The sequence below is a fragment of the Lolium perenne genome, chromosome 4 (genome assembly GCF_019359855.2).
Source record: "Lolium perenne isolate Kyuss_39 chromosome 4, Kyuss_2.0, whole genome shotgun sequence".
NCBI lineage: Eukaryota > Viridiplantae > Streptophyta > Magnoliopsida > Poales > Poaceae > Lolium > Lolium perenne.
Genome location: NC_067247.2, coordinates 252,197,555 through 252,224,681, shown reverse-complemented (window position 1 = coordinate 252,224,681; position 27,127 = coordinate 252,197,555). Strand labels below are relative to the sequence as shown.

Genomic DNA, 27,127 nt, shown 5'->3' with positions numbered 1-27,127 from the left:
GCGTTATTCTGGAGGTGAGATTAACTTCGGTCATGGTTCATCATTGTCGGTAGGCAAGTTCAGATCCTATCTCGAAGACCTACAGTGCTGGTGTGGGGCTATCTCGGTAGCCTTCTATCTTTTATATGTCACTGAGTTGCTACCAACCTGGTCCTAGATGTCTGCTGGAAGGATCGGCGATCTTCGGCCCGGAGCAACAGGACATGCGGTCCTCTCCGGTGAAGACTTGGTGCGTGGGTGCGATGCGACAATGTCATGTGAACCCTTGACCGTTCGTTCACGGTGATGGCGACGCTTAGTGTCATTAACCCTTGGGGGTGTTGTCGTGGATCCAAGGTTACCCTCGGTTACAACTCGTCGTCATCAACGTGCAAGTTCAGATCCTATCTCGTAGTCCTCCGGTGGAAGTGTGGGGTGGTATCACCTGCCTTCTATATTACACGACTGAGTTGCTACCGCACCCATCCTCACTGTCTACTGGCAGGATTGGCTTGCCATGGACCATAGAACAGTTGGTTCTCTCCGGCGATAGCTTCGTGGGTGTGGTGTGCTGATGTCCAGTGGTTTTTCAAGGAGGCTTAGTGTCACCTCTAGTCAACATTCGAGGGTGCTTCTTGTGGGGTATAGCTACTCCAGTTTTTCTTTTATCTTTGATTTTCTTGTTGTAAGAGGGTTTTCTTATCACTTTGTATGAATTCGGCTGTGTGACTTTATTTATAAAGCGGGGCGAAAGCATATTTCGAGAAAGTAACCGCTAGTTAGCTTGTCGCACTTTGCTAGAAGGTGTTCTTTTTTTTCTCAGAAGGCAGCCTGCCTATGAAAATTGCATGTTGCTCTATTCTGTTTTATATCTGTTCGATAGAGATGCAAGCAGTCGTTCCGTTTAAGTACGCTAAAACATAGTCAGTGCACTAAACTAATCGTTAAGAAAAGGTATAAATAACCGAGTGGAGATTTTTTGGCTCCCGGCTACCGTGATCTCGTTGTTTCAAATAAATTCAAATCGCACATACAAGCTCAAAAGAAAATTTATAATTAAAAAAATGCTGATGCAGCCAATGATTTATCCAACAAACATGCAAAATATCAATTTAAAATACTCCATTGCATTATGAGCTACCCTTAAATGACAAATGTGTGGATCCAAATACATATAGTTTCCGGTCAGATTTTGTTATTTTTGTTAGCCTACAATACAAAGAATTTGGTATTATGATTTCTCATGCTTGTAGGTTACATACTTGACAATGTCCGGATATTTCCTAGATTTTTTCTATAACTTATAAATATGAGCATTGAACCTTTTTAAAAACGAAGTGATCACTGGAAGCTCGAGTGCCAAAGACACTTTTCGACAAATAACTGACTGATTTTCATTAAGCGTGGAGAATCGGGCAACTCTAGATGCATGATTATGTATATTTATTTAGGCAAGAATATACTATTTCTGATCCGAGATGGATCTCCTCCTAATAGTCGCGGCAGCCGGCGACTTAGGGCAATGCCCTCGTCGCTAGCGATATGGAGGGATTGATGGGGGCAAGAGTGAGATGAGAGAAGGCCGAGTGTGACAGGCGGGGTCAGACCAGGGGAGAGGCAGATAGGTGGGGCTATTGGACTCAAAATGAAATAAGATGCCTTATTTTGCTTTTGCTAGAAATAAGATGCCTGATTTTTATTATCTCTAAGTCAACTTCTTAGCCATTCGATTTGCCTCGTGATCCGTACTGATATCACATGTGCAAGTGGGTTGCAATTGGTATTTTCTCAGTTGTGCACATGTTGCAACTGGCATTTTCTAAGCTACGCACGGATTGCAACTGGTATTTTCTCAGCTGCACACGGGTTGCAACTAATATTTCTCGGTTATGGATGAGTTGCAACTAGTATTTTCCCTCGGTTGCGTACATGTTGCAACTGATTTATTTATTTTTGATTGTGCACGGGTTGATATTTCTAAGATGCATATGGATTGGTATTTTCTCATTTATGCCCGAGTTGCAAATGGTATTTTTCTCAATTACATACGTGTTGCAACTATTCTATTCAGTTGCTTTTGCAAATGAAATGATTAAGAACTCAACTTAGGCTTAATAAAAATCAGGCACCTCATGCCTAGGCGCTCCCTACTTATTTTTGTACTTCCCAGTACTACCTAGTTTTGCACCGTTGGATTGGCTTGGTCGGATGGTTCCTAAAATAGCCAATCATGATAATATTTGCAATTTATATATGCAGGAAACATCCTGTTTCACTTCAGAGATCGGGTCAATTACTGCAAGATGGATGCGGTGACGTACCTAAGGAATTTTGATGCGTTCTCTATTTTTGAGAAACTCTTTACATCGAACATCTTATCAGAGATCGCGCCGCTCACGACGCGATGCCCAGACGGCCCCTAAGGAGCTTTGATGTGTTCTATTTTGGAGAAATTCTGCATCGACGCCATATGCCGAAGGAGCTTTGATGCAGAACACCTCATCAGAGATCGCGCCGCTCACGACGCGCGATGCCGAGAGCCCGAGACGTACATATAATAACATGACGAAAATTCAATCAAGCAGCGCGTGATCTCCTGCCCATCGTACGTACGTGACGTAACCATGGACGCCCTCGCCAGTCTTCCCGCCGACGTGCTGGTGGCTATCCTCGTCCGCCTGCCGGTCCGCTCCATCGCGCGTTGCCGCAAAGTGTGCAGGGCCTGGCGCTCCGCCATCTCCCACCCGAGCTTCGACATCGCCTACGCCCAACGCCCGGCCGCCGTCGTCAAGCTGACGACTAATGAGCTGTTCGGGTTCGACGTCGAGTATGGAGGCGCAGGCGTGTTACCAAAGATTTTCGCGACGACAAGCGTCGCCTTCGAATTGTTCCGCGGCCGCTGGCACCGCGACAATGTTCACATAAACTCGCCGTCGACCCGGGCTCTCATCTTCGGGCGCACCAGGTCTTCGGTCCGTGGCTCCTGGGACGGGGTGGTGTGCATAGAGCTCTTTTCCCACACGGCGGAGTTGTCCTTGGTTCCTCTTCCTCCTCGCTACCGCCATGCTGACCAGTACGTGCTCTGGAACCCGGTCACAATGGCCTGCGCCGCCGTCACTCCGCCAGCCGGCGGCGGCGAGATCATGGGCGCCTACTCGCACCCGTCGACTAGGCGGTTCCACCTCGTCCACGCCTCAGGCGAAACTGTAGGTGATCACCTGATGGCCTCGACGTCCTTCCGGATCTTAAGGGTCGGAGACGCTGTCTGGCGCGAGATTCCCCTCAAGGAAGAGATCTCCATGGCCGGACACTACGCCCGCTGCGTCAGCTTACACGGCAGCTTGCACTGGCTGGTGCTGTGGGGCTCGGAATCAAAGCTGCGGCTGCTCGTGTTCGACACGACACGGGAAAAGTTCCGGTTAATGGAGGCGCCGGCGCCGCTGAGACTCCGGGAGGGAGCAGCGGAGGACGTCCTAACCATGGCTCGGCTGGGCGTGCTGTCCGGCGGCAAGCTCTGCACCTTCATCGTCGAGCCGTGGACGAGCAGCATGGAGGTGTGGGTGCTCGAGGACTACGAAGCCGCGGCGCTCAGCAGCTGGCGGCTCAAGGAACGGATCAGTCTGGTCTTGTGGAACAGGTCCGACTTGTCACGAACGTTTTGTATAGCCACTGATGTGGAGGTGGTAGAGGGAGTTCGGGATGGCGAGGAGATCTTCATCCGCCACAGCAACCGGATGGTCGGGGGCGGGGGCAGCCGGATCGACGCTTACAACCTCGGACGCAAGGAGTGGCACATGGTCAACGTTTCCCAGTCGGCTCGTACGGTGATGCACAGGGAAAGCATTCTGCAGCCCGAGGTGAGCTTTGGCGGCGCGGCGCGGGCTCTTTCCCAGAAGATTGACAAGAACGGCCACAAATGCTACTATCTGTAGTTTACTTTCGATTAGAGTTTGCTTACGTACGTCGGAATCTACTTAATTTGGGACTTTTATTTACATTTTGTCAAGGAACTCGTGACTTATTGTAGCAACAATGTTCCTACAATCATTTGTACAGACATCTCCCGTGGCCCGGCGCAAAACGCAAGCGAAAAGTGACCGAGTGCGTCCGTTTGTGTCTGGCCGCGGACATCGAAATGGTCGCTAGGCCACGGTTATCCGTGAGGACATCCCCATCAGCCCGACGCATTTTGGTTATAATTTTTTTCATTGCTTGTGTTTGCAAGATAGATACATTTATATAGGTTTTGGTACATAATTTGAAATATTGCAAAATTAGGAAATCTAACTAGTGTGTTGTGATGGCTCTCGCCTTATTCCCTACGAAGAAAGAACATCCAACCACAAAAACTAGAGTTTTTGAACGTTCGGGCCTTCTTCGCTGCAATGGAAGAACATCCAGAAACCTACAATAATGGCATGAACGGGCACTTGTCATCTTCGTTGCAAAGAAAGAACACTCTACAAGTGGCCGACGTTGCCTTCGGCGGAGTCGTCGTTGTGGTAGTGCCTGCGGCAGGATGAGTCGCCGAACACACTAACGTGCATGTCGCAATCGCCTTCGTAGCAGCAGAGCAGCAGGCATCCGACCTCCAGGCTGCGGGCGCGAGAAAAATTCTCGAAGCTAGCGTCGAGGTACATCTTGCCTTGCCTGTCGAAGGATCTCGACGGGCCACCGGCACTGGCCGCAGCTGGCTTCCTGCAGGTTCACGGCGGCCTGCTCCCGGCCAGCGAGGAACTCCGCGAACTTATCTGAGAGTTTCATTCTGTCGAGGGGGGTCAGTGATGTGGACGACGAACTTGAATTACATGGTGAACGGGCACTCCCACTCCGCATGGGAGGGAGAGCGTGCAGGCGACGGCGAGCATGTAGATCCGGAACACCTAAATTGCTGGAATTGCAGCAATTTGCTGGGCGATCTGGAAGTTAAGAAACGGAGCTAGCTTTAAAAGCAAGTTGATCCATTCCTCTGTTGAACTAATTAGTTACTCTGTTGTTTTCATGAATCACTGGGTAGAGCTTCATAGGGACAAGGATGCTGAAAACATTTAAGCTGGAGCGCAGAATTTCATGCAGCTGGCTTCGATGACTGATGGTGCAGGTGCTGGGAGTTCTATCCCCAAGCCCCTTCTTCGACTGGAAGATAAGAAACCTGAGGATGATAAGGAAGCTGGTGGCAATGGCTGAAGTGGAGTTCTGTTGATCGCTTGTTTCTCTGCTGTCTGAAACTGTTGAATGTCCTGGAGCGTGCTGCGGGCTCCTGTGTGGCAGTGGCCTTTTCATTTTGCTAGTTCCTTTCTATTGTTGGCGCTGTAAATATGTGTCTAGTTTCTTTCGGTTGCTCCGGTTTAAGGCTAGTCATAGTGGGGAGTAACTTAGACTAGTAACATGATAGTGGGTAGTAACTAATATGTGGTGTCATGCATTGTGTTATTTACTATGGTGTAGACTCAACTTGTCTTGGGGTGTGTGATGTTATGGTAACATAGGTAGTTACCACATCACTCTCTTTCTTCATTCATTGCCATAACATATCACCAAAATGCCTTGGGTTATGTGATGTTACTAGCTAAGTTACTCCCACTATGAGCATTCTAAATGCTAGTATTAGAGCGACGCTTTCTTTTTTGTTGTCTGTCTTTAAGTTTGTACTTAACTGAACATGGTTTCGTTATCTCCTTTGGTAATGAAATTCGATTCTTTGTTGGATTGCTTGGAAAAAAAATTAGTATGTAGGAAGGTTCTATGCGAGAACATCTCATCAGAGATCGCGCCGATTACGACACGATGCCAAGGCCGTACATATACATAAGGAAAATTTGGTGGACCAGCCGGCCGTAATCGCTCGCCCATCGTACGTGAACATGGGCGCCTTGGTCGTCGATCTGCCAGGCGACGTGCTGGTGGCCATCCTCGTCCTCCTGCCAACCCGCTCCATCGCGCACTGCCGCAAAGTGTGCAGGGCCTGGCGCTCCGCCATCTCCCACCCGAGCTTCGACGCTGCCCACGCCCAACACCAGGCCGCCGTCGCTGCCCACGCCCAACGCCCGGCCGCCGTCGTCAAGGTGACGGATTATCACGAAGGACATTTTTCCGGAAAAACCACCAACATCGACTTCGAATTGTTCCGCGGCCGGTGGCACCCCGGTAATGTTCACAGAAAGCCGGCGAGGCCCCGGACTATCATCCTCCCGGCCACCGCGTGTTCGGTCCGCGCTCGCGGTTCTTGGGGCGGGGTGGTGTGCATAGAGCTTCGTTTCTGGTGGACCATGGAGTGGCTCCCGGTCGACGATCCTCCGCCTCCTCCCTATCCCTACCCTCCCGCCGGCAAGTACGTGCTCTGGAACCCGGTCTCAAAGGCCTGCGCCGCCGTCTCTCCGCCAGCCGACGGCGGCGAGATCATGGGCGGCTACTCCCACCCTTCGACGGGGCGGTTCCACCTCGTGCACGCCTCTGGCGAAACTGGAGTCGATCGCCTGATTGCTCCGACCAACTTCCGGATCTTAAGGGTCGGACTAGACGCTGTCTGGCGCGAGATTCCCCTCAAGGGAGAGACGAAGATATCCATGGCCGGACACCAAGCCCGCTGCGTCAGGTCACACGGCAACCTGCACTGGCTGGTGCTGTGGGGGTCGGAATCAGCGCTGCGGCTGCTCACGTTCGACACGACAAGGGAGAAGTTCCGTGTAATGGAGGCGCCACCGAGACGGAGACGTCGGGAGGGAGACGAAGACGACCTAACAAGGGCTCGGCTGGGCGTGCTATCCGGCGGCGAGCTCTGCACGTTCATCGTCGAGCCGTCGACGAGCACCATGGCCGTGTGGGTGCTCGACGACTACATGAAACCTAGCATCTGGCGGCTCAAGGAGCGGATCAGCCTGGTCTCGAGGGACAAGTCCGACTTGTCACGCAGCTTCTCCATGGACACCGAGGTGGAGGTGGTAGAGGGCGTACGGGAAGGCGAGGAGATCTTCCTCCACCACAACGACGGGACCAGCCGGATCGACGCCTACAACCTCGGACGCAAGGAGTGGCGCATCGTCAACTTTGCCCCGTGGGCTTTTATGTTGATGCACAGGGAAAGCATTCTGCCGCACCGGGTGAGCTTTGGCGACGCGCCGTGGGCTCTTTCTCGGACGGACGACCGGTACAGGCACAATCTACAAGCTAGCCTTTGCATCCCACCACGGCAAGCAAGTTAATCCCAGACTGTATTTTTGAGGGAAAGCCATTTGGTGCACTTTATTAATTCTCAAACACAGTTACATCGTTTATGAGCTTAGCAAGAAAAAGCAAAGGGGATCATCGTCCCAAATACAATCAATACGATCATGGAAACTATGCCTAACTAGTTCATGAGCAACTTCATTAGCCTCCCGATTGCAATGTTCGAAGGTGATCTCTCTAAACCCAGTCGCAAGGAGTCTACACTCTACAGTCATCAAAGATAGCTGCCGAAGAGGTAGCAGAAAACTGTTTACAGCAAGCATAAAGTATTAGCAGCAGTAAAGTATAGTTCCGGAGAAGCAAATGACGTGGCCCATGTTTTAGCCAAGCACAGTTATACTAATAATTTATGTTGTAATTGGGACAATGATCCCCTAGCTTTCTCCTTTATAGGGTTTTGAACGATGTAAGGATCATTTGAACTCAGGGCAGCAAGTTTTTTACGCACTTATTTTCTTACCAAGGTACCTAAAGAAATATAAGATTTTTAATAAGATGGCTTGCTTGATATATTGTGTTTCAAAGAAAGTTAATCTCAGACTTTTATTTGCTTCCTATACTACTCCCTCCATCCATAAATAGATGCCAAAGATTTGTCTAAATTCGAATGTATCTATACACTAAATCATGGCTAGATACATTCAAATTTAGACAAACTTTTGGCATCTATTTATATTTATGGACAGAGGTAGTACTATATTTGAGTAAAAAACTATGCAACTATCGGGATCTTTTGAGTCATGGGAAGCAACCAAGCACATGTAAAACATTCTTCAGCGCGACAAGCGATGTGGAGTAGATCACGTCAAGGTCATTGTCAATACAACAAAGTGCAAATAGTTAAACACACAAGCATAAAACTCCCGGGAGAAAAATAGAAGCATAAACTAAGGAACATACTCCACTATAGTATAACTGCAAATAACTGTAAGCAGTTTACAGAAGTAGATTAGGAAAATATTCCACACAAAAGAGGAACTTCGCTAAGATGAATATACGAAAAAGCGCTACACCGACTGCCCCTTGGCTCATGATGCCACATGTCGCTTACAATTCTCATGCTCAGGAAAGCACAAGATGCCATCTGAAAACAGAGTTTGGGCAGAGATGAACATGCAGTCAGACAATTTGTGAGGATACATCCTGCAGCTGCAAAGTCCTGGAAATGCATACTGCCTCCAGATTGATGTGACACATTTGAAGAAAACAGACCGTCTCAAATGAAACAAATCTGCTTCGTTGCTCCTCTTCATTAGTTTGTGCTTCTTACTTCTCCAGAATAGGAGCTGCAAAAAAGCAGAGTCAAGAACCAAGAGCTTAACTACTTCAGTGGGTTTTCACCAAACAAATCAAATAAATATATGCAGGGTCACAATGTGTCGGCACTAACATGTTTTCTGCTTAAAAGGCAGCAGCACCAAGCCAACAGCCTACACAGTCAGCTATTTCTATCTTCGCATGACACGGAATTTTTCTCGCTTGCGGAAACGCTCGAGCAACAACTCATCGGTAGCAGCTTCTCTACGTCCCGCTGGTGGGCCACCTGGATTGTTACTATCGGTTGGTTTGCCTCCAGCTTCATTAGCCTGTGATAACTCGGGATGTTCTGCAGCGTAAACAATGATTTAGTGCACTTCAATATGATAACTTGACAAAGATGTGATATCAATAACATGACATTGTTTGTGGTTCTGCAACAAAAGAGCATTAAAGTTCTATCACTGCTACTGCATTTTCATAGTACGTGAATTTGAAGCAGCACAGGCAATTCAACTCTATAATTGCAAAGACATCTACTAAGGGCAACAATCAATCTCTATCAGAGAATTAAACATCAATATTCTTATTGTCGACCTGAGTACTGCTGCTAAAAGTCCATTGAGTATCTGTATTTTATTCAGGGTAAGAGAATCTTGCAGAGAAATACTATATCTTAGGCCAGAAGCTATAAAGAAAGAAGCATATTAAATCTAGAAATAGGAATCCTGGAACTTTTGTTCTGCAACCGGTCACTAGCTGGCGGCAAGTGCTGGCAACTGATAATGGTTGCGCCTAATTAGCTAGAAAGAATGAAGATAAGAACAAAAGGCAGGTCCGAACATAATAAGAGGAACATCTGACACAAAGATTCTTGAATTCTTGAACAAAGAATATTATCCGCGTTTTTAGATTTTCTGCACAGGATATAGCGCAATGTAAAAGTGGCATCTGTATAAATTGTTCTTGACCATAGCATTTTTCCTAAACAAAATCTATATCAGATTAATTTAACCAATAGTGCATTTTTTATGATAGGAAAAAGAAATAAAATCACAAGTTCACCTTTCCAAATTAATCCTCCCACAGAATCAACAATGCCAGTATGTGATGCTTTCTAAAGTGTTAGGTTATTGGACTAAAACACTTTTGTTGACACATATAGCATGCCAAACAGTATCATATAAAATATTGAATGCAGCAGTAGAACATGTCTTCACTACAGACATAAAACTAAGGAAATGTCCATAAACATATACGAACCTCTTCGCAATTTTTCAGCATAATCTCTTCCACGATGGAAATAATCAGCACTGTAACTTGATGGAATGTTCGCATCTGATTTTGTTTTACCCGCAAGTCTTTTCTCTTGCAACAATTTCTTAGCTGCCTCAGTTTCTTCAATATTTCTCAATTTGTACCTGTAACAATCAAGAAAGGAAGGATGAAATGATATCATGAAACTGGACCCACTATTAAATGAACTCTACTACCGGAATAACAGTGCATCATAATGCATGCAAGTATTAAGGATACTGCAAAGACGAAGCACCTTTTAGATTGTATTAAATATTTATCCCACAATGCTGCACTTTACAGATTTCTCAAATCAATAGTCATAATTTGATCACACCATCTTAGCATAGTTTTGATTCCGATTGAAGTGATCTTTAATGAACTTATAACCGTATTGACACAATTTTTCATATCTTTCAAGCACATTATGGCCAAAAGCCTTGATCTAGACAATTAAATAATTTCATGTTTTATACACATTTCAGATTATATATGTCGCGACACACTGTCTACAGGCCTATAGAACAGAGTAAAAATATTATCATAAAGACTGGTTCTGTTAGTGATGATACTCACATAAGAAACTTCTGAAATCACCAAGATTAACTTTAGAAAGCAAGAAACGTTATATATAACCAATTACCATATGAAAGAAACTTGATTACATCACTTAAAATTCTATATCCACGAGAAATTCACATGGAACAATGTACTAGACATTAAGATCACACTCGGAGGCCTCAAAGCACCAACAATAGCATTAGGATAACAGAGATATGCCCATAGATGTTCTGCATCCTTACACAACTTCATAGGTTTAAAATCCAATTAGCATGCATCAATTACAAACATAACCAGCACACATGTCATGATGTAAATACTAAATACTCTAGATTAACTCTACAAAAATAGGAAGCTAGGAGTTCACACAAAATTAAGCTCGACATATCTGGGAAATCCTATCTAGCTGATCAGGTATGGCAAACACTGGAAGTGGAACTGCCAGCACCAAGCAAAGAAACTTTGTTCACGATGTACCATAGGACCGAATAGTTGGCACAGGTTATAATTGATCCACACACAAGTGGGATAAACCTGTTAGTTTCATGTAACTTATCTAGTTAATATCTGGACTGTAGTAAATAGTTCTCCGTCACTGATATAGGCATAATAAGAAGTACACAACACTTATGACTTCAATCCGAAACAACATAACACAACCTTAGGAAGTTGTACTCTAAATAAAGACAAATAGGGGGGGGGGGGGGGGGTGCAAGCACACACTCGATGGGGAGCTGAACTTCGGCGATGCCAGTGGTCCACTGGGTTGAGCTCTCTTCCAAGTTCTTCTTCCTCACCTACAAACGAACAACACAGCACAACGTCATTTGCAGTCCCACAAACACCACGAACAACCTCACCTTGAGGAGCGAATCACAGAGGTATTCCGCCACAAACCTTCAGGTGGTCGGGCACAACGTAGAGCTCATCCACCTCGTCCTTATCGTCCTTGTCGTTCAACTCGATCGGCTTGCCCCTCTTCTTCAACAGCTCGTTCTCCACATACCTCAACCTTCAAAGATCAGACCCAGGCTAGCGTCAATTCCGGTAACAAATGCGAACCATCACATTGGCAATAGAAGGCCGCATAGGGATATAACCACGCACGCACGCACATATTGGGGTCTTCGATGGTGACGGCAGTCTCCTGCGCGAAGGTGTCCTGCAGGACGAGGTCCTCCTTGCCGGCCTCGCCGGCTGCCCCTGCCCCGCCGCCTCCTCGGCCACGGGCGGAGGAGCCGTCTGTGGCGGCGCCGGCGGCGCCGGTGGCTACGGACGCCGCCGGGATGCCCAGCTTCCTCTCCCGGAGCTTCTGCATGTACTTAATCTCCTCCAGAGCGACGCTGCGAGGGGTGGGCGGCAGGGCATCAGAGAGAAACCCTAGCGAAGCAAGAGAGGAGAGCGTGCTTGCAGGAAGCGAGAGAAGGGGTACCGGCGGACGTCCTCATCGTCGGAGTGGTCGGCGGCGTCCGGCTCGAGGCTCCGCTTGCGGAAGTTTTTTGGCATGGTGAACGTGAGCTGGGCCCGGACCGGTTCCGGCGGGGATTGCGGGGGATTCCTTGCCGGAGGAGCTGCCGGCGGCGAGGTTTGCAGATTTGGGATTGGAACGAGTTAGGGTCGGGTCGGGTCGGGGTGAGCCCGGTTCGGCGTTGAAAGGGTATGAACCCGATTCAGAGAAGTTCTAGCCCGCGTCCAACGCTGCTACGCAGAGGGCCCACAGAGGCTAGGTGATCGCGCGAACGACTTTGATTTTGGGCTTCCACAGATCTGTGCGGCTGTGCCTCAACGGTCGCAAACGAGCGGCCCTCTAGAAAGAAGTCGTCCCAAAACAGACGATGTCCTCTCAAAAAAAAAAACAGACGATGTGTTTTCCCTCAAAAAAAAATAAACGATGTGTTTTTTTAAAGGAAAAAAATAGCGCTCTATGATTAAATAGAGCTGGCCTTAAAATACATAAAATACGTTGTTTATCATGCTATAATACGATATAACTGCTATTAGTGAGACATTGTATGTACTCTCATTAATTTAGTGTGGGCTCTCCAGATATGCTATAGCGATATTAGCGCTGAAATAGCGCGCTATTTTGGATATAATTTTGGTTATTGAAATGAATTTTAAACATAGTTTAAAATATTAACAAAATCGAGCAAATAAATTAACGCGTACATCTTGATAATTATATGTGTTTTTAAAGTCGTTTCACGGAAAACTGATATTTTTTATGTCCTGTGTAAAAAAACAAAACCTAGTGCGTACAAAAGTTTTTCACAAGACATTTCTTTATATTTTTTACACAGGATGTAAAAAATATCAATTTTCAGCGAAATTTGACGTGCATACATATAATATCAACATATACACACTATATTTTTGTTCATATTTTTTAACATTTTATTTTTTCGGTAGCATAAGCATATTTAAAAGTAGGTTTCCGTTGCAAAACGAGCATGACAAAACGTTAGACTAGTCATAGTGGTAAGTATATAATGAAGTAGTATCATGCATATGATACTTGTGTGTGATAGTCATGATATATTTATTGTTTTTTAGAATCCCAATACAAATTTGTGTACAAGATTTGTTTGGTATTAATTTTTCTCGTGATATATGTTATGATACAGTATCCACCTATGTTACTCTAATCTCCTCTCTCATCCTTAATTTGGAGCCACATCGGCATTTTTATGGGACTAATATGCATGATACTTGCTAAGATACTAGCACTATAGTGCCTTAGTGGACGTACCCAGTGCTGAGAGCTCCCGCACTGTGCGGGGTCTGAGGAAGGTGTTAGTGGCAGGCCTTACCCTCACAAAGTGCAATATGAGGAGACCGCGACTCGAACCTGGGACCTCTCGGTCACAGGAGGTGAGGCTCTACCGCTGCACCAGGCCCGCCCTTCCACTATAGTGCCTTAGTGAAATAGAATATTTTTTTTGGTCCAATTACTTGGTAGTTGGTATTTCTATGAGCTCTATCTATTCACTTATGTTTACTGGCCCTATATTAAGTTCTAAGGCAGAGAGAAATACCTCTCTCAAAAGTTGGCACATCTTTATTTATCTACTATTTGGTATTCTTATGATAGTTTGACCAAATCAAGAACACCCCTCCTGTAGGATAACGTTGCATAGAAAACAAAAAAATTCCTACCGCGAGAACGCAATCCAAGCCAAGATGCAATCTAGAAGATGGAAGCAACGAGGAGATCATCGAGACTCACCCTTGAAGATTTCCAAAGCCTACAAGTTGAGGCTCTTGTTGCTGCGGTAGACGATCACTTGCCGCTTGCAAAAGCGCGTAGAAGATCTTGATCACGGCGCCACGATCGGGCAGCACCTCCGTACTCGGTCACACGTTCGGTGTTGATGAAGACGACGTCCTTCTCCCCGTTCCAGCGGGCAGCGGAAGTAGTAGCTCCTCCTTGAATCCGGCAGCACGACGGCGTGGTGGCGGTGGCGATGGAGAACTCCGGCGGAGCTTCGCTAAGCGTGCGGGAGAGGTGGAGGAGAGGGGGCGGCTAGGGTTTGGGAGAGGGGGGCGCCGGCCACTATAGGGTGCGGCCACCTTGTGGTGTTGGGGTGGCCAGCCCCCTCCCCTATACCCCTCATTATATAGGTGGAACCCCAAGTGTTGGACTACAAGTCTTCGAATAAGACCCGAACCCAAAACCTTCCATGTAGTAGGGAAACCTACTCAAGGTGGGACTCCCACCCTTCCATGTGGGGGGGTGGCCGGCCCCTATGGTGGAGTCCACTTGGGACTCCACCCCTCTTAGGGTTGGCCGGCCATGGTGGTGGAGTCCCTCCGGGACTCCGCCTTCCAAAGTGATTTCTTCCAGACTTTTCTAAAACCTTCTAGAACCTTCCATAAATGCACCGGATCATTTTCAAACACATAAAATGACTTCCTATATATGAATCTTATTCTCCGGACCATTCCGGAACTCCTCGTGATGTCCGGGATCCCATCCGAGACTTCGAACAATACTTCGAACTCCATTCCATATTCAAGTTCTACTATTACAACATCAAACCTTAAGTGTGTCACCCTACGGTTCGCGAACTATGTAGACATGGTTGAGATCTCTCTCCGACCAATAACCAATAGCGGGATCTGGAGATCCATAATGGCTCCCACATATTCAACGATGACTTAGTGATCGAATGAACCATTCACATATGATACCAATTCCCTTTGTCACGCGATATTTTACTTGTCCGAGGTTTGATCATCGATATCACTCTATACCTTGTTCAACCTCGTCTCCTGACAAGTACTCTTTACTCGTACCGTGGTATGTGGTCTCTTATGAACTTATTCATATGCTTGCAAGACATTAGACGACATTCCACCGAGAGGGCCCAGAGTATATCTATCCGTCATCGGGATGGACAAATCCCACTGTTGATCCATATGCCTCAACTCATACTTTCCGGATACTTAATCCCACCTTTATAACCACCCATTTACGCAGTGGCGTTTGATGTAATCAAAGTACCTTTCCGGTATAAGTGATTTACATGATCTCATGGTCATAAGGACTAGGTAACTATGTATCGAAAGCTTATAGCAAATAACTTAATGACGTGATCTTATGCTACGCTTAATTGGGTGTGTCCATTACATCATTCATATAATGATATAACCTTGTTATTAATAACATTCAATGTTCATGATTATGAAACTAATCATCTATTAATCAACAAGCTAGTTAAGAGGCTTACTAGGGACTCATTGTTGTTTACATAACACACATGTATCAATGTTTCGGTTAATACAATTATAGCATGGTATATAAACATTTATCATAAACATAAAGATATATAATAACCACTTTTATTATTGCCTCTTGGGCATATCTCCAACAGTCTCCCACTTGTACTAGAGTCAATAATCTAGATTACATTGTAAGGTACCTAACACCCATGGCATTCTGGTGTTGGTCATGCTTTGCCCTAGGGAGAGCTTTAGTCAATGGATCTGCTACATTCAGATCAGTGTGTACTTTGCAAATCTTTACTTCTCCATCTTCGATGTACTCGCGAATCGAATGATAACGCAGCTTGATATGCTTCAGCCTCTTGTGTGACCTTGGTTCTTGTGCATTGGCGATGGCACCCATGTTGTCACAGTAGATGACTAGCGGGTCCAATGCACTAGGAACCACACCAAGCTCTACAATGAACCTCTTCATCCATACCGCTTCTGATGAAGCCTCTGAAGTCGCTATGTACTCCGATTCTGTTGAGGATTTCGCCACCGTGCACTGCTTCGAGCTTGCCCAGCTTACTGCAGCACCATTCAATATAAACATGTACCCAGACTGTGACTTAGAGTCATCAGGATCAGTGTTCCAACTTGCATCGGTGTAACTTGTTACAACGAGCTCTTGGTCACCTCCATAACAAAGAAACATATCCTTAGTTCTTTTCAAGTACTTCAGGATATTCTTGACCGCTGTCCAGTGTTCCATTCCTGGATCACTTTGATATCTGCTAGTCAAACTAACAGCATGTGCTATATCCGGTCTTGTACATAGCATGGCATACATGATAGAGCCTACTGCCGAGGCATAGGGGATCTGACTCATCCTTTCTCTTTCTTCTGCCGTAGCCGGACCTTGAGTCTTACTCAAGACCTTGCCTGGTAACATAGGTAAGAATCCTTTCTTACTTTCGTCCATTCTAAACTTCTTTAGAATCTTGTCCAGGTATGTACTTTGTGATAGCCCTATTAGACGTCTTGATCTATCTCTATAAATCTTGATGCCTAATATATATGATGCTTCACCAAGGTCTTTCATTGAAAAACTATTATTCAAATAACCCTTTACACTGCTTAATAGTTCTATATCATTCCCAATTAATAATATGTCATCTCCATATAATATCAGGAATGCTACAGAGCTCCCACTCACTTTCTTGTAAATACAGGCCTCTCCATGACACTGTATAAACCCGAAGTCTTTGATCACCTTATCAAAGCGTCGGTTCCAACTTCTTGATGCTTGCTTCAGTCCATAAATTGAACGCTGAAGTTTGCATACTTTGTCAGCATTTTTAGGATCGACAAAACCTTTGGGTTGTACCATATACAACTCTTCCTCAATGTCTCCATTAAGGAACGTCGTTTTGACATCCATCTGCCAAATCTCATAATCGAAAAATGCAGCTATTGCTAACAAAATCCTCACAGATTTTAGCTTCGCTACAGGTGAGAAAGTCTCATCGTAGTCAACACCTTGAATTTGTCGGAAACCCTTTGCGACAAGTCGAGCTTTATAGACAGTAATATTACCATCAGCATCTGTTTTTCTCTTGAAGATCCATTTATTCTCGACAGCCTTTCGGCTATCAGGTAAGTCTACCAAAGTCCACACTTTGTTATCATACATGGATCCCATTTCGGATTTCATGGCTTCTTGCCATTTGTTGGAATCTGGGCTCATCATCGCTTCTTCATACGTCGCATGGTCTTCATCATTGTTGTCCACAATCATGACATTTAGACAAGGATCATACCAATCAGGAGTGGCACGTTCCCTTGTCGATCTGCGAGGTTCAGTAGCTATCTCATTTGAAGTTTCATGATCATTATCATTAGCTTCCTCTGTTGCTTGTGTAGGCGGCATAGGAACTTCTTCCGGTACTGCGCTACTCTGATCAACGAGCAAAGATTCTTCAATCTCATCGAGTTCTACGTTTCTTCCAGTCACTTCTTTAGTGAGAAATTCTTTCTCAAGAAAGGTTCCGTTCTTAGCAACAAAGATCTTGCCTTCGGATCTGTGATAGAAAGTGTACCCTATAGTTTCCTTAGGGTATCCTATGAAGACGCATTTCTCCGCTTTGGGTTCTAGCTTGTCCGGTTGTAACTTTTTTACATAGGCTTCGCAACCCCAAACTTTTAGGAACGACAGCTTTGGTTTCTTATTAAACCATAATTCATACGGTGTCGTTTCAACGGATTTTGATGGTGCTCTATTTAAAGTGAATGCGGCTGTCTCTAATGCATAACTCCAAAATGATAACGGCAAATCAGTAAGAGACATCATAGAACGAACCATATCTAAGAGAGTTCGATTACGACGTTCGGACACACCGTTTCGTTGTGGTGTTCCCAGCGGTGTCAATTGTGAAAGTATTCCGCATTTCTTTAAATGCATGCCAAACTCATAACTCGGATATTCACCTCCGCGATCATATCGTAGAAATTTAATCTTCTTGTTACGTTGATTTTCTACTTCACTTTGGAATTCCTTAAACTTCTCGAAAGTTTCGGATTTATGTTTCATGAAATAGATATACCCATATCTACTCAGATCATCTGTGAAAGTTAGAACATAACGATAACCACCGCGGGATGCTACACTCATTGGTCCGCACACATCGGTATGTATGATTTCCAATAAGTCAGTAGCTCGCTCCATAATACCAGAGAATGGAGTCTTAGTCATTTTTCTCATTAGACATGCTTTGCATCTATCAAGTGACTCAAAGTCAAGTGATTCAAGTAATCCATCAGTATGGAGTTTCTTCATGCGTTCACTACAAAGGAAAACATTTTTTTTGACAAATCACTTTCGTCATGTTAAGGCCAATTTTCGTCAAGGATTACTTCGCGGTGACAAAATTTGATCGTCACGGGGTTCGTCAAGGAAGCTCCGTCATAAAATATCGGGGGTGACGGTATGCATTTTTTCGTCAACGTCAAATGTTTGACGGTGACGACCTGCAAATTCGTCAACATCAAAGGTTCATTGTTGACAGACAGGTTTGTCACGAAAAATTGCAACTTTCGTCAATATATAAATCTTGGGAAGCTTCTGATTGGTCCAAAAAAAAGCATACGTGGCCTTACATGTGGGTCCATTTGGCTTCTGACAACATGGGTCCGACGGCGCTGACATGGATATCTGGTGGGACCCACAAAATATTATGACAAGCTGGACCCACAATATTCTGACCGGTGGGATCCACAAAATTCAGACAAGTGGGACCAGGTTGTTGCCGACATATGGGTCCCAATAATGCTGACTGGTGGGACCCACAAATTCTGACAAGTGGGACCAGAAATTGGTGCCACGTGGTTTCATTTAATAGTGACGTTGTGACATTTTCCGTCACCTTTTGAATTTGACAAAATTTGAGAGCATTTGAATTATTTGCGAAATTTGGGAAACAAAAAAACTGGCAAAATATCAAAAAGTAGACAATAAATATCATACTTAAATGGTGGCACAAGAAGTATATATGTCTCTCACAGACCGAAAGATTCATAAGAAAATTACAATTGGAACACAAAGAAATTAAAAGACCTATGATTAATAATGTTGTAGGACGGTGGTGCAATAGATTAGTTGCCCTGGGATTGAGACATGGATGGTGGCTGGGATGTCCTCAAGAGCAAATTAAGCACGGCATCCATTTCGTCACCTCTTTTCATAAGCCGAGTCTTTTCTTCTTGGGCTTTCTTCACAACTTCAAGTTCTTCCTCCTGCTTCTTCTGATCTCTTCAAATTTTTCATCTTGTCCTTGTAGTCTTGCACGCATCTCACCGTGTGGTACGTTTCAGCTGCTGTATGGAGTTCTGCTCTTGATCTGCCGATCTTTGTTGTAGCTCTCGGATGCGTGTAGCTGAGAGGAAGACTTCCGGAACTTGTTGCGACGCCCAATCTTGGTAGGAATGTGCTTGCAGGTGGTGGATGGGCTTTTCTCGCTCAGAACTAGCTGAACAATTTGCAAATCAGTCAAATCAGGTTCATCTTCATTGCGTGGCGCCGCTTTTTTGCCACCATTTGATCCTGCATAAAGATTACAATCATTGCATGGACAACATACAAAACTGGATTATATTATATTGTGCTAATAAGAAATATTTCTTACATATGCACTTTTTGCTTCAGCACTCATAATGTTATCCTTGTTAGTGTGTGTGATTCTAAAAATTCAATTGGAGAGGTTTCTTCTTCTGCCGCTTAGCCTTCTGCTTGAAAAATGTAGAATGCACATTACCATTGTACACTCGTGTATGACAGAAGTATGAACTGTATTGGGAAATTCAGAACACTTACTAGATGTTCCCGATGAGCAACATAGCTTCGAGATCCGGTGGTATGGAACTGTTTCACAGCCTTCTCTGTTCTTTCCATTTATTACACACAGTCCTATGTTCAAGACATGCATTTTATTTATCCAGATCAGTAGAAATGTAAGAATTCAGTAGCTGTTATTGAAAGGAATAACGTTTATGTACCTGGTACTTCTCATCAAACCATCTTTTCACCAGTTCTTTCCAGCTTTTCTCTTCTACATGATCTGGCTTCTTGAGATATGCTTGCTCCAGTGTGAGATTTTTAATTTTCGGCCAATACTCCTTTTTAAGCCTATATCGGAACTGCCGAATACTAACTTGCAGCATATCAGTGCACACATCTTGAGCCACCTCATCATTTTTGTCCATATTAAACTTTCCCTTCAAAATAGTGATGCATTAATCGGTAGAATCTTAGATAGTTGATCATGTAGCATACTAATTAGGTTAAACCAAGATTGTACAGACTCACCGCTCTGTACTTATAGCATGAGGAATGACATGTTTGAGAGTGTCATCTTTCTTGTCTTGTGTCCAGTGTGTTGCAAGCGGCATTTTTTCACGGATGTGAATACCAACCTCATTGCTCAGCTTTGCTGTTGGACATAATCCTTGGGTCTCCGACACCAAAGAAGTTGAATTCAATTGGCATCTTATTGCCACCATGTCTTCTTGTGTACTCATGTAGTCCATGGCCCATGGTACGTGCTCATGTCCACCTCTCTTTCTCTTACTACCGCGAGATGTTGTCGGTGTCTCACGAAAGAAGATATATGAAATGATTCTCTTTTATATGAAAATATGCGGTACAAGTGTTTAGTTTTTACAAATTTTCATACCTTGCCGCTCAAAGTTTACAATTTGATTGTCCTCAGGAGATGAGGTGCTGCCTCCAGATGTCATGATCTGGTTAGGTGAGGGTGCTCCTTCAGTGTTTAGACTAGCAGTGGCCGTCGGCTCATCAGATGACACAGCCTCAGGTTCAGTTGTTGCCATTGATCTTGTTGCAATGTTGGATGGTGCAACTTCAGGTATGGATCGCTTCTTACGTGCAACTATTGCGAAGAAGCAACTATCTACAAGCAAAGTAGAGGCTACATTAGTAGGAAACATTTAGCATGTACGTATTTCCTATCATAGTTCGTGACATAGTTCCACAGACACCTGAGCTGAAGTTTTGCCGACCGTGCGCTCGATCCTCATCTGAATGAAGATCATCATCGCCAGTAGCTATCGCTTCCGGATTCGGTTCATACGAAGGGTCCTCTTCGACCTCCATCTCTTCGCATCTGTGTCCTTTAGATTGTTACTAGTTCCTATTTGTACCCCACCATACACTAATGTACGTGCAAAACCGGAGAAATCTTTACGAAATTTGTGGGCAGGTCCATATCTTTCAGCGAAATTTTTTTCCATGCGTACTACATTTTCTTGCATTTGTTTCTCCTTGGCAAGCTCATATGCCGGCTTGACGGGGTTTTGTGTCTCCGCTGAAATAATCGGAAGAGCGGAGCGTGAACAAAACATAAGAGGGGGCCAATTCCATAGAAAACAGCAAATAATTGTCTTTGCAAAATATTGTACAATGACAAATGATTGAAAACATAAGAGTCTACGTATGATGTCGGCGAACAAAACATAAGAGGGGGCATATGCCGTGCTAAGGGACATCATGTGCTTTTAGATATCTACTCGTAACAAATAATTGACACATGAGACTCCCTCGCACACTTTGAATTATGCATGTCTGTTGATAGCTGGTTTCGATGCATTATTGGACAACTACCACCTCACATGGTGGATACTACCCTTCTGGTTGCTTGGCGGGCTTGGTATGCACGTAATGAGGTATCGGTAGTTCAGTCCTATACCGATAGAAGTTCAGATATGTGCTGATAGAAGTTCAGATATGTGCTGATAGAAGTTCAGATTTGTGCTGATAGAAGTTCAGATATGTGCTGAAATTTGATTTTTGACTTTTGAAAGACATAGATAAACAAAAATTGTGGAAATAAATAGACCGATGAAACAAAGTACATGATTAAAAAAACTTCATTACATTGTTAAGACGTGCATTGCAGGTGCAAACTAACTAGTTCCATAGAAAACAAGAACAATTGTTCTAGATCAAACTCGCTTCCCTCAAACCGAGGAATAAAAGTCTGAAGCAATGTCGTTGTTCACCGTAGCTCGTCGAGCTGTTTTCGGCAACGGCTGGAATTAGTTCAGTTAAGTGTTTCGGCAAACAATTGTCTATGCAAAAGATTGTACAAAGAGCGGGATGGCAAAGATTGTATAGCACGGCATGATTGTCTACGCAATAAAAACGATAAACCCTATACGTATGATGTCGGGATTGGATCTATCAAATATGCAAGATCTAGATATAGGTCAAACGGGCATGGTAGACATGTAAAACCGATCTCTCGATCTAACCATCCGAAAAACACGACAACAAGCCGATCACCGATGATTTACCTTGGCGTTTCTTCGAGCCGGGCGCCTTCTTCGGCGTGTGTGTGCGATTTTCCTTCCCCGACATTTCGACGATCGCCGGCCATGGCGACCACCGGCCGGGAGATAGATGCGAGATGGATGAACGTCCGTGAAGACACCGGATCGGGGTGAGCACGAGAGGATGAGGTCGGGGGGGTGGGTAGTTAAGATGCTCGTAAATCATGGGGTAGAGGCACGACGTATATAAGGGAGGGCGAAATATTTGATAGGTGGGGTGCGCGGGAGGAGTGGAGGGAACAAAAAATTTGGGCGTTTTGGCAGCCGGCGTACTACAATTTGGAGGGAACAAGTTTTTGCCGCGAAAGAAAAAATATTACTCTGAAAATGGAACTGTACATGTATATTTTAATTAAAAAATGACAGAAAATGAGTAAAACTCATAATAAATGCTAAATTCAATGTAAAATCATTAGTAACTAGTGGGACTGAGTAAATGTTGTGACATTCATGTGCAAAATTCAAATTTAAATTTTTCATGAGGTTTGGTGTAGTTTGATGTGAATTTACACAAGTGAGGGCATTTTCGGCATAACGGTCGAATCGTCGACCCGGAAGTTGTAAAACCTTTTGCATGTGAGGTATATGTGAGAACACATCCCACATATACATGTTATTGTTCACACATGTGAGATTTTGTCTGAAAACACTTGTGGAACCTCATGTTGGTTGGGTCGATCCATGTGTGGACCCACATCGATCATGTCGGTGAAGGGCTCTTTTTCAAGCAAGCTGCACTTCAAATACTCAGATTGAGCTGCAAATTTTTGTGAGTGGTCATGAAGGGTAGGTATGTGTGCCTAAGGAGTTTCAGATTTTTCTGACAATTTTAGGTGTTTGTTGATTTTTTTATTAAAAAATGACAGAAAACGAGTAAAACTCATAATAAATGCTAAATTCAATGTAAAATCATCAGTAACTAGTGGGACTGAGTAAATGTTGTGACATTCATGTGGAAAATTCAAATTTAAATTTTTCATGAGGTTTGGTGTAGTTTGATGTGTTGAAGTGATGCCTACTTTGGTATAATTGTGCACTTCGTCCACAAATGAGCATTTGTTTTTTATGTATGTTCAAAAAATGACTAACATGCCATAATTGTTCTGACCTAACCTATAGTCCGAACAAAGGCATGTAGTCAACATTTTGTTGTACATTTGAAGTTGTAAATCATATGGTTTTAAATAATTTTGAAGTGCAACTTTATGATTCAATGTATTTTTCAGTGTGCTGATGTTTTGCCATTGTGAACTTATTGACAGAGTTTACATAATAGCAGTGGGCTCCATTTTTGCATGACATACTTTGTGTTTGACTTTTGAACTTACAGGATAGCAACCACCATCTACCCCACACCTCATTGAATAGCGGTTGTAGGCGATTACTACTACTTATTGTATTTATAATGCCCCGGGTTGGTTTTGCCTTCTGCCCTCCCTTGTTCATGCGGTGAAGCAAGTCTCCTTTATCTTCTTTCTCTCTCTTTTGTGCTGAAAAACTCTTTTCTCTCTGAAGATTTTCGTTTGTTTTGAGAGGTAGGAAAATATGTTTTTACATGTCACTACTTCACCTCACCTCCTTTTTCTCTGTTTGTTGAAAATCCTTTTTGTCCTCTGAATAATCTTGTTTGTTCAGATCTATGGATATATGTGTGTATGGTTTCAGATCTATGGATAGATTTCTATGAATATGCCCTACCTACCTGTATTTTGTACTAGCTTTGGTAATTGCTAAATATACACAGGATGAACTGTGTTGTTTGTGGTTCGATGGGCAATCATTGTCAGCAGAGGCGGGAGACTCTCAGTTCATTTCGTTGTTATCTTGGAAGCAGATTTGATGACTTTATGGTATATATCCTTTTTTAGAATGTATCTTTTTTGTTGACAGATTCTAGACTATATCCTTATTTTACGCATTTTTGTTCTACTGTTTTTCAGATTTGTGCCTTGTTTTGTGAGGAGGCGGTTCAACAACCTTGTTGGTAATATCTTTTTTGTCGTTACATCGGATGAAGTGAAGTACAAATTTCATGTTAAGAAAGGCAGTTCGAAGACACGTGTTTTTGGTACCGGATACCAAAATTTCTTCATGACTACGACACGAAAGTTGGTGACTGTATCATGTTTGGGTTTGATAGTGCTCCTGAACTATTTGGGATTTTTGCAGTAGGTCCTGATGGCACTGAAAAGCATCGTGTCGATGGTAATTCTGTTTTACCTTTTACCATGTGTTGCCCATTTTTTTAATATAACTGATGTTATATCTCCTCTTTTTTATTCTTTTTATTAATTTTAAATTTGTATGCAGAAATTCCAACTGCAGCTTGTCCACACTAAAGGTGTTATGCTTACTTTGCTCAAACATTGAAGAAGGAACAACTTCTCCATGAGCGTGGTCTTGGTCTTGGTGTTGTTTTTGTGCACACCTTGACGAATACCGATTTGAAGGGCAATGGACTCGGTATAATTCTCCTTTTCTTTATGTAATCTTAGTTATCCTTTATATCCTTCCCATATATAATTTAATTTTTATTATTCAGCGTATACCGAAGGAAGTTGTTAGGTCCTTGAATATCTCTCAAAGCGGGAGGCATGTTTTTTTGTTGATGACTATGGCTACCACCCTCGTGGTGCATACTACACTACTGCGATGGAAGGATGAAGTTCGATTCCTGCTGGTCGGAGTTTACTAAGGAGTATAACTTTGAATCTGGGAATGTTGTTCTCATTCTTTTCAACCAGGGCGGCCGTGGTGGTATTGAAGTTTCGATTGATATCCTATGATATAATCTTTATCATATGATATAATTGTTTTAGTCTACAATTTGTGTGTGCCCATTGTGTGTTTATGTCATATCGCTACCCCGGCCGCTCTTGTGTGAAGGGATTGTATAGTGGGATTATGTAGGGGGTACACTTTACGATTGACTATTTGGTCCTGCATTTTTTCTACCGCTTCAATTTTCACCGATTTTAATTGTTCATTTTTTGCAAATTAATATGTACTTCCTGGGCCTTGGGAAAAACAGAACAAGCCCACTAGGCTGGTAGTTAAACAACTGGGTATGATTGCCCAGGTTCCAAATAACAAAAGTAGAACATAGTCTTTGAAACATGACATAGTTTAACCATGAACCTACAGGGGAACAACTAAACAGAAACTAAATTTAGTGGAGAACATGAGGGCCAACAGCTGGACCGACGAGCGGGATGAGGCCGATCTGACGTAGTCCCCGAGGAACTTGCCAAAGGCAGCGTGCTTCGCCTTGCTAGCAGGATTGTGCTTCGCTTGCTACCTTTTCCAACTCCCGTCGCGTCTTTGGATCGGACACACGAGATCGTTCGGGAAAACCCTGCCGCAGAATGGGCAATGTGGCTTTCCGTTACGACGGAAAGGGATCTGGCGATCTTGACTTCTTGAACGAAGCGGCTCTTCCGGTCTCGGTCCTCCTTGTCGCTGTCAACGTCCTCAGAGTCTTCCTGCGATTTTGAAAGTAAAGAAGAAGTGAGAGAAGGAAATTAACTGAAATACAATTGAAGCATTAAATATTTTTGTATGAACATTATTAAGAATTAATCATGTAGAATCAACATTTATGATCCAGATCCAACCATACATAATTACTTCACTAATATAAATAACCACCAATTTAAATTGTTGTCACAACTTGTTCATGGGTAGTCCAATCATTATTTCAGTATTATAAGTAAGCACCAATTTAAGAGAAAATGGTGATTATAAATTTCATGGATCAGGGATCAATCATTTGTTCCACGAAGATGTACTTGATTCATAAAACAATATGGATTCATGACGTCAATAAGCAGGAATTGAACAAAAATTATGGTCATAAATTACATGCAACCGATAATTCACTTGTTCCCCAAATTAAAATGATGTACACACTATGGTTTCATCGTATAAATAAGCACCAGTTTAAGACAAATGGTGATTATAAAATCCATGTATCAGATCAATTAATACTACCTATAATATAATTCTTGTAATCATAATCACTCTGGTATGATTCATATTCGGATGAATTTAAGTTTGAAATGCATTGAGCGTTACACTAAGCAGGTATCATTCATCACACAAAAGGAATCATTACAGTTGAATCAAGATGTGCATCAAATATTACAGATCTAGTAACTACAAACCATAAATCAGATGAGCAAGAACCCCAGAATCATCAATTTGTACAAGAAGTCGCAGACAGGGCAAATCAATCTACCCTATGAGCAAACCCTATGGTGAACAGTAAGATCAAGAAAAACAGGGGATCGATCGGAATAGTAGAGTAACTCGCTGCGGTTGTCTGAGGCCTCCTCTTCGAACTCGTCGCACTCTGCGGGGCCATATAGCTCGCGATGCTCGGAGTGGCGGTAGAACGGGTCATTCGGATCGAAGCCCTGGTCATCTGCTTGTGCCGCGGGAGCGAGGACGTCTCCACTGGCCTCATCAGCGACGGCGACCACGGCCGGTTGGGCGGAGCCCTCCACGGTCACGGCGCGCGAAGAGCGGCTCCGTGTCCGAAGAAGATCCCGCCTCCGCGACGTCGACTACTACCGGACCCTCGCCGTCGCCTCTGTCGACGTTGATGACCGCACTCGCCTCCGGCTCGTCTCCGCGAACACGCTTCATCTTCGGGATCTTCGGTGGAAGGGGAGGTCGGTGTTGCGCTGGTGGAGGTGCAAGCAGGGTTTTTCGCCAGAGATTGGGGAATAGAAGTTGCGGGTGGGAGAGACGATGGGGCCGATGGATATACAGTAGGTGCTGTCGTTTGGGTTCCTCTGTCTGACGCGTGGGTGTGAAAACGTGGATTGCTGCATGTAGTCAGTCCACTTTCCCATTACTTTGACATGGATCCCACGCATGACGGATGGGCTGGCACAGAATTTTCAGTATGGGTATTAAAAACTCTAAATTATTTGAAATACGAATTAGTGATCACACATAGCCTCTTCTTGAGTTTAGGGGATGAATTTTTGAAAATTTTCAAACCAAACTGCCAAGATAGCATGCTAGCGTCATTACCCACATGTTGATGCACCCTTATGCCAAATTTTTTTCTAGTTTGTTATTTTCCATGGAAAGTGTTAGCCACACATTGGCCAATACACAAGGTTTGGAAAGATTTCAACAAATTTTCAATTTTATATGAAAGTTTGAGTGTTTGGTGAAACCTAGGTTG

General features: G+C 44.0%; 2 protein-coding genes across 2 annotated transcripts; one reads left to right on the top strand and one right to left on the bottom strand.

Moving 5' to 3' along the window:
- Nucleotides 1-2,603: 2,603 nt before the first annotated feature.
- On the top strand, nt 2,604-3,911 carry LOC139839332 (F-box protein At5g49610-like). Its single transcript, XM_071829380.1, has one exon. The coding sequence runs from the start codon at nt 2,604-2,606 to the stop codon at nt 3,909-3,911; it is 1,308 nt and encodes a 435-aa protein (XP_071685481.1).
- A 4,172-nt stretch (nt 3,912-8,083) lies between these two features.
- Nucleotides 8,084-11,971, bottom strand: LOC127332260 (protein COP1 SUPPRESSOR 2). The gene is made up of 7 exons (XM_051358531.2): nt 11,753-11,971; nt 11,436-11,663; nt 11,218-11,332; nt 11,044-11,117; nt 9,727-9,884; nt 8,597-8,812; nt 8,084-8,492 (listed from the first exon to the last, which is right to left on the bottom strand). Exons 1-6 carry the CDS (start codon nt 11,824-11,826, stop codon nt 8,655-8,657), a joined length of 807 nt encoding a protein of 268 aa, XP_051214491.1. The 5' UTR covers nt 11,827-11,971; the 3' UTR covers nt 8,084-8,492; nt 8,597-8,654.
- Nucleotides 11,972-27,127: the final 15,156 nt, after the last annotated feature.